Source organism: Eptatretus burgeri, chromosome 5 (assembly GCF_056783735.1).
Source record: "Eptatretus burgeri isolate ZD-2024b chromosome 5, Ebu_testis_v1, whole genome shotgun sequence".
In the NCBI taxonomy this organism is placed as follows: domain Eukaryota; kingdom Metazoa; phylum Chordata; class Myxini; order Myxiniformes; family Myxinidae; genus Eptatretus; species Eptatretus burgeri.
The window spans coordinates 97916934-97931283 of NC_140965.1; the positions used below are offsets into that span (position 1 = coordinate 97916934).

Here is a 14350-nt window from a genome sequence, read left to right on the forward strand (position 1 = left end):
GCTAAAACGTCAAGGTGCGACAGCGACTTTACCTAAAATGGCTGCACAGCTGACACTGCACGGGAAAAGGCGGAATGCCTAAACTCTGTTTGCTTCTAAATATTGTGTCCCAAACCCATAACTTTGTATACCCACCTTACCCAGTTGCATCCGGCTGTCCCTCGACTCTGTGTCCTTTTCTCTTGATAAGGTGGAGAGCTTGCTGTCTCACCTCGACTCAGATTCTGCAACTGGTCCAGATGGCATCAGCCCTCATGTTCTCCAAACCTGCTGGGCTGTTCTTGCTCACCTTCTCTCTGTTCTATTCACCCTCTCATTTTCTCAAGGTCATCTGCCATCTGCTTGAAAATCAGCAAACATTTCCGCTCTACATAAAAAAAGGTGCAAAAACTGATGCCTGCAACTACAGACCAATCAGCCTGCTCCCAATCATCAGCAAGGTCACGGAATCAATCATCGCTTCTGACATCAAATCCTTCCTCTTCTACAATAGCTTGATTTCCGACCATCAACTTGGATTTTGACCAGGTCACTCTACCCTCGACATGCTACTTCTGCTTTCCCAATAATGGATGGAGGTCCTCAATGCCTAACATGAGATCAGAGCAATCACCAAGCGCTCTTCTTATGGCGTCAAAGGCAGTCTCCACTCATGGCTTGCAGACTTCCTCTCCTGTCGTAGTCAAAGCACGGCTCTTAATGCAGTTCTCTCATCTCTTCTTCCCGTCTAGGCTGGAGTTCCTCAAGGCAGTGTTCTTGGACCTGTGCTTTTTTTGGTTCTCATCAATGATCCCTCAGATTTTCTGGAAAATCCTCTTCATCTCTTTGTTGATGACTCTACACTTTGTCGTACCATCTCTCATCCCTCTGATCAGCAGGCAGCAGCCTCTTCACCTTATGCAGACCTGGATAAAATCACAAGCTGGTCCAATACATGGAACATGTCTTTCAATCCTGATAAATCTCGCACTCTCATGATGTCTCTCCGAAAGGAACATCTGGAAAACCCCCTCTATCTACTTCCTCAACAATCTTCTTGAAGAAGTCCTTTCAATCAAGCTTTCGTGTCTCACTATCTGCAATTATATTTTCTGGGAAAGCCACATTTCTAAGTTGGACTCCAAAGCCAGTCGCTGACTGGGCATCCTCCATCGTGCAAAGTCCTTCCTTGGCACACCTGAGCTCCTGGCCACGTACAAAGCTTTCATCCACAGTCTGATGGAGCACTGCTCCCACCTATAGGGTGGTGCTCCTGGTTCACACCTAGCTTGACTTCACGTTGTGGAAACCAAGGCATTTAGGATCATTGGTATCTCCCACGATTAAGCTGAGTCTTTGGGTCTCTCACTCTCTCACCAGAGGCAGGTCGGTGGTCTTTCTGTCTTCCACCATCTCCTCTCTGGTCTCGCCCCCCCCTGCTCTGTCTGTGATATGTCCCCACCATATTTCCGCAGGGTGCTCAAGATCCACCAACAACCCCTTCTGGTAAAACTACCAAAATCATGAATCACTGCTCACCTTCACTCTTTCATTCCTCTTTTTTTCCTGCCTTTGGAACAAACACCCACACTCTCTTCAATCCTGCTCTTTCTTCCAGGTCTTCAAAACAGCTGTTCACCACCATCTCTTATCTTCCCCATCCAAAACCATGATCTTTTCTATCCCCGCTAATCCACACCAAACCCACCTCCTTCAAATTCCCTGCTTTCCTTCCTGAAAGTCCCTGTCATGTAAGGACCTGAAAGTCCCTGTAGTGTCCATCTTGCTTACCTTGTGTACCCCACCCCATCCCTCTCCTTTCGACAGATCTCATGTCTGTTCCACACTGGTTTTTTCCTTCCCTCTCCCACCCATCTTGTCTCTTGCTCCCCTTGTTGTACGTTGTGTGTGTTAGCTGTCATATGAGCCTCGACAGTGTATACAAAAAAGAAGACCAGACCACTTGTCCCCACAGTCCAAGCAGGAATTTGTGATTTGTTCAGACTGCCGGTGATAACTCGTCTACTCTTTGAGCAAAGGACACAATGGGATCTTTAACATCCATAAACGAATGATAACAGATGGGTCAGTCAGTTTAACATCATCTGAGGGATGACACACACATTGCAGATGAATCACGTTGTCTGTGAAACACCAGGATCACCGTTTATAGATTACGCTTACCGCTATGTGATCCTGCCAGCCCTTTAAACGAAGTTGTAAATCTCAAATTAATCTCAGAATGTCTGATGCTAGAGAGGGAAGCGACGCCATGCTGTTTCGTGTACGGAACAAACTGACAATGGAATTCAGAAGCCTATGAAGTGCACACAGGTCTTGGTTTCATACTACGGTGGCATGTAACTCAAGGTAAATGGATAACGCTACCTTTATTTGCATCCTACTACTTCCTTGCTTCAACAGCCACAGCATGCTTAACACTTGAGGTATTCCTACAGGCATTATAAATACAGAACGGCTTACCTCCAAATGCCTTCCCTTTGTTTTGATGACTGTGCGTTTGACCACACGTGACTCTCCAAGCTGAATGAGAGAAGAGTCAGTCCCCTCAATGTTTGTCTGTTGCTCGTCTCCTTTCATGGTCACATCCTTGTGCTCTGTGCCACCTGGAGCCATCACTCGCCGTATGATTTTTCTGGTTACCTGGAAATTAAAAGAAAATAAACAACTGTGCGCACAGAGAGCCGAGTCGTGTTTCTAAGAGTATACTACATCGGAAACGCAGAGTCCAATGATGAATCAGTACATTGCCTGAATTGCAACACAATTATTGCTTCACTTGAAAACACCAGTGAGTTTAAAATCCAGACATGCAAGTTAGTATGCACTGAAAACTCTGATAGAACGGTGCAGATGTAACGTACTTACATTTGAGCTGTCTCGTCTAGGTTCGATTTCCAACCCGATTATAAACTGTCTGATTGGCACTTCGCAGAGACAGCGTTATATCACAAAGTGTCCTTGGATGGACTTATCTGCAAGCATTAGCTCTTGGACATTAAATATCCATCGGTCTTTTACGAAGATTAGACTATTGTGGGCCGGTACACTGCCCAAATTCCTGCCCTGACCAACAGCACATGTTTAGGCTCGGCTCTCAGCCACAGAAACATCTATGACGTTGTGGGCACCCCTCTACTCTTTCGTAGAGTGTAGGAATTACAAGAACAGGCAAGAGGACTATGGTTCAAATGGTGAAACTACCAGCTTGTTACTCAATGAAGGTCAAATTATTTTTTTTACATCTCTCAAGGTTTTTTTTTTTGCTTTGGGTAGAGATACACTCCGCATGGTATATGTATATTCAAGTCAGAGAAGCATGCTGCATGGCTCTCAGGGTTAGTTACCGACATTCTGCATCATCTGTACCTTACGAGTGACGACATTTCCTTGTTCATCTGTATATTGCTCCTCGGTTACGGATTCGCCTGGCATGTCCTCAAAATCATCCCCCTGATGAAACAGAAACGTCATGTTTCCATCAAAGCACAATTCCCTTCTCAGGATAATCACAACACCTTTACAGCTTCTATTTTTCCTTCAACAGTTAGTATGAGTATGCTACCTTGATAATAACTCGTCTACGAATGACCCTGGTAGTCACCAACTCTTCCTCATCGGAGCTTGTACTTCGAGCTCCCAATTCCTCAGCCACTTCCTGTTGGCATTGAGCAATCATCACATTAAAAGAAATTTGTAATTATATCCTGCCTTATGGCTTGGCATTCAGGCTTTAATCTTTTTGTAAAGAAGCAGTTGAGGCTCATATAAACTGGTGGACAAAATGATGCTCTTAAAGCAACTCTTAAAGGTAACTTTGTTGGTGTTTCTTTTTTGCTTTGTTTTTACATTTGACAAACATCAACACTGGTATTGTTATTCGAATAATACATGCATATGACGCATGCTTGATGAATACTTTAAAACATAAGCACAATATTTAGGTTGAAATATAAATGACTAACCTTTTCAAGTGAAACGTCCCGTGTATCTTTATGGTCTCCCGGAATATGTGCTTCTGCGATTGTCGGACGTGACTCTTTCATTGTGTCTTCTAATGGTTCCTTATCTTTTTTTACATCCTTTTCCTTCCACCCTTCCGTAATGTTTTCACTTTCTTCCTTTCTCTTCTCATTGTAATCTATTTCTTTCTCCTTTTGCTCTTCTTCAGCTTTTTCCTTCTGCTTCTCTGTCTTTTTCAACTTCACTTGCAACTCTACTTCTCCTTTCTTTTCCTCTTTTTCCTCCTCTCGTGTCGCTTCCTTTTCCACGCATACTTCTTCATCTTTGTAGTCTTTCTTTTCTGCCTTTTTGCTTTCCAACTCCTCCATCACATCCATATCCTCCTTGCCTTTCACTTTGTCCTCCTTCTTCTCCAAAATCTCCTTTTCTTCTTTTCTCTCTCGTGATTCTTCAGTAATCATGGAAGGTTCACGAGAATGTTCCAGTTTGGGTGATCCGTCGCACACTTGAATGTCTAACTTTTTGAGATCAACATCAGATTTGAATTGCCCTTTACCCTCTTCACTATCTTTTTCACTCGGTGCAAAACAGACTTTTTCATCTGCCAGTCTCTTCTCTGGGAATTCTTCACGTTCCAACGACTTCCAAGATTTCAATGTCCGAATATTTGCAACTTCTATTTCAGGTGTCCAAGCTTTCAACATCCCTTTCCTGGAAGTTCCTTCATCCTCTTGCAAAATCTCATGTGGTGATGGCATCATAGACAAGCTCTTTGTTTTGTCATCTGCAGGGATTGAACTTTTTGTTGAAAAATCTTCATGTACCTGTCTTGTTCTATGCTCATGAGATGTGACGGTTCTTGTTAGCACAGTCTCAACCCGATATCTCTTTTCCATTTTCACCTCATCACATTGTTCACTCGTTAATGCAGTATATTGTTCCAAATCGGACTCCTCTTGTACTTTTGATGTTTCTGAAGATGTGCGATCCTCCTCACTCTTTTCCTCAGCTGGTGAATATCTCTCAGAATGCAGTGATTGTCTCGGTTGTGGACGTGTTTTACCATCAGTAAATTGTGACATAATTTCCTCAGACTGTGGATCATCATGCACTGAAAATCCTTTTCTTTCTTTGCTCAGGTCTGTCACAAAACTTTCTTCTTCTGTTGTTTTCCAAGAATCAATTTTGTCATCTTTTTGGTCAGATAGAGCAGTAAATGGGACTTCCTTGTCCGTGTCATCCTGCTCAGCAAATTTGTCTGAACGCTCAGCAAGCGGTATATCGACATCAGGTATCTCTGACATCCATTTGGCTGCCTACAAAGAAAAACAAACAAACAAACAACACATTGTATTGGAAGTTTTTATCCTATTCTTAATTTTAACTTAATAATAAATAATATTTTCTTATTTGTAAAAAAATAAAAATTTCATTTTGTTTTAGATCTGTTTCTGCTGACAGAAAGATGACACAGAAAATATAATCTCTGAGCAAGTGATTATTTATGTATGAACTAGTAGTAATGCCCACGTTGCTCGGGCTTTCTTGCAAATTTCCTGAATAGCTGTTAGCGGTTCGGGGTTAGGGTTAGCGGTTCGGGTTAGGGTTAGCGGTTAGGGTTAGCTGTTAGGGTTAGCGGTTAGGGTTAGTGTTAGGGTAGCTAACCCTAACCCTAACCCTAACAGCTTGGCATAGCGGAGGTAAACAGCGCCCGGGGCAAAGTGGAAATTTGCATCCCCCGTAGGCCTTAAACTTGAGTGGATTTGAATGGAAAATCCCATAAGGGATATCGATTTATCGATTTTTTTTGAATATCGGAAGTGTTATGGAAAAAATTTATAGCCAATGACCTAAGTTGGACCAAAAGCCATAATCGTACCGAATTTGACTGGAATCCGTTGGAGTTTGTGAAAATGCATCAAAACGAATTTTGAGGGGCCTCTTAAGGAAGACAATAATATCATTAGTATATGTGCCAAATCTTGTTTCATTTCATGCAGTAACAAAAATCTGATGGTGGAACAAAGAAAGGGGCGTGCCAAAATATTAAGATAGATATCATGATTCTTCCTGTCATATGGTCATAAAATTCAAATCACCGAACAGGAAATGGGATAACATAATTTGGGAATATTGTCAGCAAGGAATTTGTTGCCATGGGAAAATAATTTAAAAGTACAACTTTGGTTTCTTTCATCGTGTTTCATTTTGGGTTCCAGTGAAATATGGGTGTTTTCATGTAGCTTAATAAGACAACTGGAAAGGCACTCGGTAGAGTGCATATCTCTGCCAGGTTGATCAGTTTATGTTTTGTATCCCACTGATAGGCCGGATCTGGACCTGGACATGAACCAAAATCTAATCGGCTTGTTCTTGTCACCTAACCAACTCATATAACCAAATTTCGTCCGAATCAGTCCATAACTTTTTGAGATATCTTGCTGTATATCATTTTGGTGCTATCACTCAATGGTGAAAAAAATCACTTAAAATCAGTTCTTCCTTGTCACATTACCCAAGCTCTCCACCAAATTTGTCCAAATCCGTCCACAACTTTTGGAGATATTTTGTTCACAAACAAACAGACAGACAAGGGTGAAAACATAACATCCATCCACCTTTGGTGGTGGAGGTAATGACAGACGAAATCCATCCTGCTCATGGTAAGTCAAAATTAGGATAGTCTTTCAATGTTCTATCCACCATATCAGGTTTTAACATTACTATTATAATAGAATACCCAAAAAGTTATCAAAACCTGAGAAAATTAGATCTTATGAGTACATATGGGATTTGAAATCCATGATAAGAAAATAGTAACAACAACAATAACAACAGCGATGACAGTGATGACTGACGACAATGATGATGATGATGATGGTCTGAATACGTCAATACCAACCTGAACATCTTGCAAGGTTGCAGGTTTTTCAGGAGATGTTGGCGTGGAGATGGAAGACTGCAAAATATCGAACGTTCTGATAGATTGTTCTGTCTTTTGCTCTTTGATAGTAGATTTCTTTGTTTCTCGTTCACACTTTGCATCTGCTATATCTGCTAAGTGTGTTTCCACGCTTTCATCAATGGGTAACTCTGGAGGAACATGCATCCCCTCCATCTGCAACTCAATTACAGTTGCTTCTGATAGCGATGAATCTTCTGTTGGCATTCTGTGAACAAAGTCATCTTCAGAAGAAGATAAATCAGGTTGTGGGATTGAAAAAATCTCTGTCGTTTGCTCACTTTCTAAAGTCGATAGGCTCGGGCTTTGTGACTCAAAGACGTTCGTTAAATCCATACGAGTCTCTGAAATTATATCTGCAGGCTTAGCAGCTATTAGGCCTTTAGAAACAGACTCACAAGTGTCTCCATGTGAGGGAGTGCTGATCTTTCTGGTGCTCTGGTCCCCAATAACCTTCTCCATGGTGATAGTGCTATGTTGTATGGTAAAACCTGGCTTACATATTTGAGTTGTAACTCTAACTCGATCTCTGATAATCCCCTCCTTTACAATTGGGGTACCTTCTTGTATAATGGCTTCTGCTCGAACTATTTCTTCTGAATAACTGTCAGTGTAAACAGGCTCCGTGGTAGAAAGAACGGCTTGGGGTATCATGCTTTCATCTTGGGATTTTTCCTGAGATGTTGTGAGGGCTTTTTTTTCGTAAGTTTTATGTTTTTCAACATATTCGGCAGGATGAATGTCTGTGAAATCTGAAAGCAGGGACGTTTTGGGGGAATCTGTAGAAGCTATAAATTGTTTTGGAGCATGCGATGGTGCAACCTCTCCTTTCAGTGGAGTCTTTTCCAAAGTGACTTTTGGACTGGCTTTCGATTCAGGAAATAAATTGGAAATAAAGATTTTATTCTCACTGTCTTCGGTCCTAAACTCTTTTGTGCCAGAAATTTCTGCTTCAGTTACAGGGACCTGCTCAGTCGATATTTTCTTTAACGAGATTTCTGGGAAATCAGTCGTTTTCATCTCCAGTTTGGCAACGTTCTCCAATTTTCCTTCTTTTACAAATAATGGGCTCATTAAAAACTTGAGCATAGCAATCTCATTTTGTGATTTTGTCATTTCTGCTTCATCCTCTGCTTTGATGTCTTCGTCTTTTGGCTGTGGATCAGTAATGTCGAGTTGTTCCATCTTGGCAGTATACAATGGTGCATCACAGGAAGAAAGAAAGAAAGAAAGAAAGAAAGAAAGAGAGAAATGCATTAATCAAAACATGTAAAAGTATGTGAGCAATTCATTATAATACAGTAAACCCTTAAATATTGAGGGGGTTACGGTCCTAGAAAATATCACGATATTCAAAACTGTGATGGTTAAGACCAAAGGCCTATGGGGTAAAGGGGGTTAGGTTCCTGGGCTTTGAGAAAATATACAGTGATGGAAGGTTGGCAGTAGCCAAAAATAAACACATTACAATTGAAATAAGCATGTAAAATAAATATCTTCTCCTTGTGTATGGCAGCTTAGCTGCCAGGTAGCTCTCATTTTGTTGGGGCATGATTATGCTGCTGTTGCTGTGCCCCTATGCCAGTACACTGGATCTCATTTTGCTGACCTTGGAAGGATGACAGGCTGTCAACTCAACCTGGTGTTAATTCATCAGCCGACAGGGATCAAACTCAGGACCCTAAGATTCCAAGCCAGCCACCCTAACCACGAAGCCAACAGGAGGCTTAAAATAAATACAAGTCGGTTTTATGATGAGGTCCCCTGCTGTGCTGAAACAGAACGTTCAGAAGCAGATTAAATGTGCTCCTCCCTTCTGTAATGTGTCGAAAATCCCCCACCATTCCTCCCCCTATTAATCTCTTAAATTGTTTCTATGTGTAATCTGTCGATGTATATTTTAAAATTCTTCTGCAGCAACATAAATCAGCGAATACTATTAATAATAAGAATAACTAAAATACTTTTTGTTGATAATTTTACACTTGGGTGCCATGATTAACAGTGCGTGAGGCTCGTGGTGCGAGATAACTCGTGGTACGAAATAACAAAAGGCTCGTGGTGCCAGATAACCCTTACAACTCAGCTCAAAAATGGCGATTGGTCGAGATTAAGCCCCGAGATAACTAAATCGGTACATAAACTGGTTGCCCACAATTGGTCAAAACCACAATATTTAAGGTTTACTGTATTATACAAAATTCATGAATTGTTAACAGTTCTGATAATGTCAACACTAAGTTTTTACCATGAAGAAGAGCAAGAAATATTTGAAAAATGTATTCAGAAGAAACAAAATGGATGTCATTATAAATATACAACAAAGTATAGAGCATATTGTATTATATGTCCAATTGTGTCCTTGTATTTTGTCTTCTTTTAAAAAAATATTTTATTTAATTTATCACTTTGATGCTCAAACAAAACCTGGCGTTCATTGGCTGAGTAGTTCGGGTGGTTGGCTTGGGATCTTAAGGTCCTGAGTTTGACACCTGTTGGCTGCTGAATTAACACCAGGTGGGGTTGATTCAGCCTGTCATCCATCTGAGGTTGGCGAATGAGCACCAGTGTATTGGTAACAGGGGCATCAGCAGCATAGCTACGTCCCAAACCAATGATGCAACCAGCAGCCACAAGACTGCACGTGTGTGTGTGTGTGTGTGTGTGTGTGTGTGTGTGTGTGTGTGTGTGTGTGTGTGTGTGTGTGTGTGTGTGTGTGTGTGTGTGTGTGTGCACGCACGCCCCGCCAAAATGCTGATGCAGACATGGTCTGGTAGAGTCCATCTTATTCCTGCAGACAGAGATATGGTCTGATTTGAGGTAGAAAATTAAATGAATGTGATCGTTCATCCAAAAGGTAGAAATTGTAAAATAAAATGGACCACGTTAAGAAAAAGGTTTTGCTCATGACAATGAATGACCTTTGTTGTCAGGATGCAGACCTTCTTATTACCCATTGCAAGAGTTGACTGTGTTGCCAGCTGCCACATTTTGAACAAACATGCAAGTGTAAGCAAAGACATTTTCACTGGAACTGCTTACCTCAATGTCTGCTGCAGAAATATTTGTCATATCCTGTGGTGCTGGAACAGGAAGAGAAAGCTTGTATTTAACGAATGCCTCCTGGACAGAGGTAACAGGTGATACCTGATCTGCATCATCACTGAAAAAGGGAAACGTAGGTATAAATCACACCCTACTTCTGTTCTGGTGTAATCTTGTAAAAATATCAGGGAGTGTGTTCCCAAGAAAATGCTTCACTCACGTTTGTGTTCCATCTTCTGGTTTTGTATGATCTGTCGTCTCTGGCCAAGACTCCTCAAAGGCTCTCAATCCGGAAGTCAGCTTTTGATCCAGTGACTGCATTATTCCTGTTGACAAGGATATCAGAACTTAAATTATGAGGAGTAGAAAAACTCACTAAAATAAAGTGATGGTCTTTGTAACCCCTCAAATCATGCAATATTCCAACCATTTATGATTATCACAGATAACAAAATGATAGTTGTGAATGTGTGAGCAACAACACAACCGTGAGTGTGTTGAAAAACTAGACAATTATTTCAATTAAGATATTACAAAGATTTCAGGTCAAAATTTAGAGCAAGATGGGACGTGATGACCCTGACAGGAAAGGTGGGGGCATGATCTCCCCCACCACTCCTTCCCCCATAACCTCGTCGGTCATGGTTATATCGTCAGCATACTGAACGTCTGCGCCAGAAAGCTCTTGAATTGGCTGACCGTATACGTGCAGTTTCAAATTATGATGTTCAGGATACTGAACAAAAGGACCGAGGAGCATGCATGAACTGGGCTGGGTAGGGAATGTTTGAGGGATGGGGAGAGGGGTTTGCTCCACTGTTTCGCAACAGTAGCATCTTGCCCCACCTTGCTCTATATTCTTCCTGTAAAATTTCTGATATAAGTAACAATGGATAATTTGATCACGAATGATTGAATGTCCAGTTGTTGATCCACGAAAGATTTTCAGTAAAACATTTTGTTTGAATTTCAATTACAATTTTCTCTCATTCAAATTTTTTATCCTCTCACCTTCGAAATGCTCCCGTTTCTCTCTCAGTAAGCCTTTCCTTGAACCTGCAAATTTTTCAGGTTCTGCTTGTGTTTCTGTAATATGTGTCACTGTTTTTGTAACCAAAGCACCACCATCATAATCTGACTCATCAGTTTGTGATTTGAAACCTTTATCTGATAGTTCAGTTGCAGAAAATGACTTCTTTGCAAACGTGTCACCGATGCGACTACCAGCCGTATAACTTGGAGATGTTTCTTTTGCATCTTCTGCAATTTCAGGCATTTCCTCAATCATTTGCACTTCTTCAAAGGGAGCTTTTTGTTTTTGCAAGATAAAAATTTCCTGCAGTGCCTCATCTAGTCCTGAAGACATCGGTTTACGATACATAGCTGCTGCTTCTTCACCATCAGCACCGTTGCCAACTGGGTGAGGTTCAGCATCTTTTTGATCATGTTTCTGATCGGCAGATGTCATCTTACATGATGAAGTTGGAGTGGGAGGACTTGGCAAAGGAGAAGGAGGCTCTACCAATATAAGTGGTGCAGCTAACAAACCAGATGGAGGCGATTCCTTCAGTCGATGAAAGTCCGTATCGGAAGTACTTCCGTAAGAGAAACTCTTGGATAACGAGCTTTGTGAAAGGTGTTTTGTTGAACCTTCATCACTTAATTCATCATGGAACTGAATCGCTTGGGCTGAGAGATCGGCAATAGTAGGAATCTTCTCTTTAATACCGACAAAATAATCTCCTTCCACAGATACACCTGAAAGTTCAGAGGATAGACTCCTTAACGAGACCTCTCTTCCTTGTGTTAAGGTAGTAGACATCTGGTTTTCTTTCATTATAGCCGCCTGTTCTTGTGTTGAAATTTCTTGCACATCGTCTGCGATAGTGGGATGCGTAACACATTCTGTCGGAGAGTCTCCAACCATGTCTGTTTCTGGTGATTCAGGAATGGACTGGAGAAAAACCTCAACCATGCTCGAGAATGCCACTGACTTGTCAGAAAGTGATTCTGGCAAAATGTTCGCTTTTATAAAAGTCGCCTGGACATCATCCGTAATGGGAGTCGTGTGTAGACTTTGTTTGTCTGTAGGTGATTCTGGCATTTCTGCTGCAAGAGATTCTGGGTAGCCCTCATCTGTTCCGGATTCTGATAGTCCTTTAGTTAATACCGTGGACATTGGTGCTTGGGTAACAATTTCAGAATAAGTTGGCAGGATATCTATTGGGGATTCTGATGTGATTTCCTTTGTTTTTTTCTCAGTTTCTTCAATGTATACAAAAGAGTCCTCTGGAATTGTGGATAGCGGTTCTGTAGGACATTCCAACGATCGCTCCTGAACAAGTGATGAGTCACTTTTATCTTTGTAACCAATCCAAATCTTCTCAATATCTGTGACCACTTTAACACTTTCGATGATAGAGGAACAAATAACTTCCTCAACCAATGATAGTTGTTCACTTGGAGAGGCTTTAACTTCTTTCATGACTTTTTTTGGTAAGCCTGCTTTTGTGACATCCGTCACTGCTTCCCGAGGAAAGTATTGTGGACTTTCTGATTCACTTTCAGGCTGAAGTTTTGAAAAGACTTCAAAAGTTTCAGAGGCAGTTAAAACTGTATCAGGTTCAATCAAAGCTTCTGGAGCAAACAAAGCATCCTGTAAAGCAAGCTCAGTACTTTCCACACTTTCTAAAGGTACAGGCTTTTCAAATGCCTCCACGTCAGTTTCAAACGATAATGGCACTGTGGTTGCCAAACACAAATCCTGTACTTTAGGCATTTGTATGTCAGCATACGCGTGTGATTTATCCATAACATCCTCCATACGATCATCATCTGCCATTATTACAGGGTCGTTGCTCCTCAAATTGGACTCAGGAGATGACAAAGTAACATCAGCCACAATCTCTGTTTCCTCAGTCGTGTGAAATTCAGGTATGGCCTGGACGCTCGAGGCTACACGACGTCCATCTGGACCCAGGTGCAGCTCTGTCACATATGTCAGCATGTAAGTAACAGACTTGTTTTTAACCTCTGCATCCGATTCATCTGCTTGTTCCATTGGCTTCAAAAGTTTTGGCTGTTCTGCTTTTTCTGCCAGTGATTCTTCTACATCGCATATCGTATCTGTGGTTTGTTCTGCGTCCGTTATTTGTGGCTTGCCACCATCATGCTCTTGCATCTCCTTTGTTGAAATGGTAAAAGGAATTATAATTGGTTTCTCCTTTTCCATTTTAGATTCTTTATGCATTTGGTTTATTTCCTCTTGAGTTTCTTTGATGAGTTGCAATTTGATTTCTTTGGAAACTTTTACTTGGGACATCTGTTCTTCTTCCGCATCTGCATCTTCAGCTTTTGGCTCTTCCTTTACCTTTTCTGGAGAGTGGAGAGCATCTTTGATTTTCTGTAATTCCTCCTTTGCATCATGAATTTTTTCATACTCGTCTCCAAATTCTTTTTTAGGAGTGGCCATTACCAAAGCATTTTTGTCAAGCATGGGTGTAATGTGAAACTCAGAACCCTGAGCTTCTTTCGGTTGTTCCTCGAGAGTCTCTTCCATCAGTTCTTCGACTCTTGTTATCATCATTTCCTGTGTGGTGCTTCTTCTGCTTGAAGATTCTGCAGCGTGACGGAGTTTGATTTCATCCTTTGCTACTTCCATGGGTATGAATTTTTCCTTTCCCTCCCTCCTTTTTGCTTTAGCAGCTGATAAACCTGTTGGTGAACTTGGTGGAGTGATAAATAGGTCACTCTCCACTAACGATACTTGAGAAGCAGAGGACCCTTTCAGCTGCTGCCCCCAGACACCACCATCCAGAAGTCCAACTTCTGTGAGATCTTCAACGGACTTCTCTAATTGAAATTGCTTCGTTTCTTGAATTTCTGACGCCGTGAACTCTTCCCATTCACTTGACTCGTTATCAGAAATCGGTGATGGCGTAGACTGTGGTCCCATTTTAAATTCCTGAAGCATTTCATGCAGCGTCATTGTTGTTGGTTTTGCCTCTGAGAAGATGTTTGGAGATTTCTGCGAGGCAAGTTGAACCTTTGTTACAGAAACCATTTCCGGTGAAGCAAGGATATCCCCAGTCAGAGAAGGTTCCATCTCCAAGATTACCAACGTTATATCCTGTGCGACTTGTTCCTCAGAGTGCTCCCCAGGTGACGTTCCACCCACAACTGCCTCCTGCTTCTCAAATGATTCTGGTGGTTCTTTGGTCACCTCCATATGTTTCAAAGGCATTTCTGTATATGCTGGTGTTCCTAAGGCAAGCTCATGCATGGATGCTTGAGGCATAAAGTTTAGGTTTCATATTTGAAGCAAATGGTGTTTTTTTTTTTAAATCCAAGATTACCAAAAATAAATTGAAAAAGAAGCAA

At 41.5% G+C, this 14350-nt stretch overlaps 1 protein-coding gene across 10 annotated transcripts in view; it reads right to left on the reverse strand.

Annotated features, from left to right (window-relative positions):
- The window catches only part of LOC147027028 (uncharacterized), a 171142-nt gene that overhangs the window by 13746 nt on the left and 143046 nt on the right, over nt 1-14350 (reverse strand). For 8 of the 10 annotated variants that reach the window (XM_085883089.1, XM_085883085.1, XM_085883087.1 and 5 more), the window contains 8 exons: nt 10982-14257; nt 10191-10296; nt 9968-10088; nt 6866-8110; nt 3966-5279; nt 3566-3658; nt 3370-3453; nt 2464-2643 (listed from right to left, as the gene is read on the reverse strand). In XM_085883089.1, the coding sequence (XP_085739215.1) occupies nt 2464-2643; nt 3370-3453; nt 3566-3658; nt 3966-5279; nt 6866-8110; nt 9968-10088; nt 10191-10296; nt 10982-14257 (6419 nt within the window). The remainder of the gene's footprint in view (nt 1-2463; nt 2644-3369; nt 3454-3565; nt 3659-3965; nt 5280-6865; nt 8111-9967; nt 10089-10190; nt 10297-10981; nt 14258-14350) is intronic. The other 2 variants (XM_085883093.1, XM_085883094.1) reach the window with 1 other exon arrangement.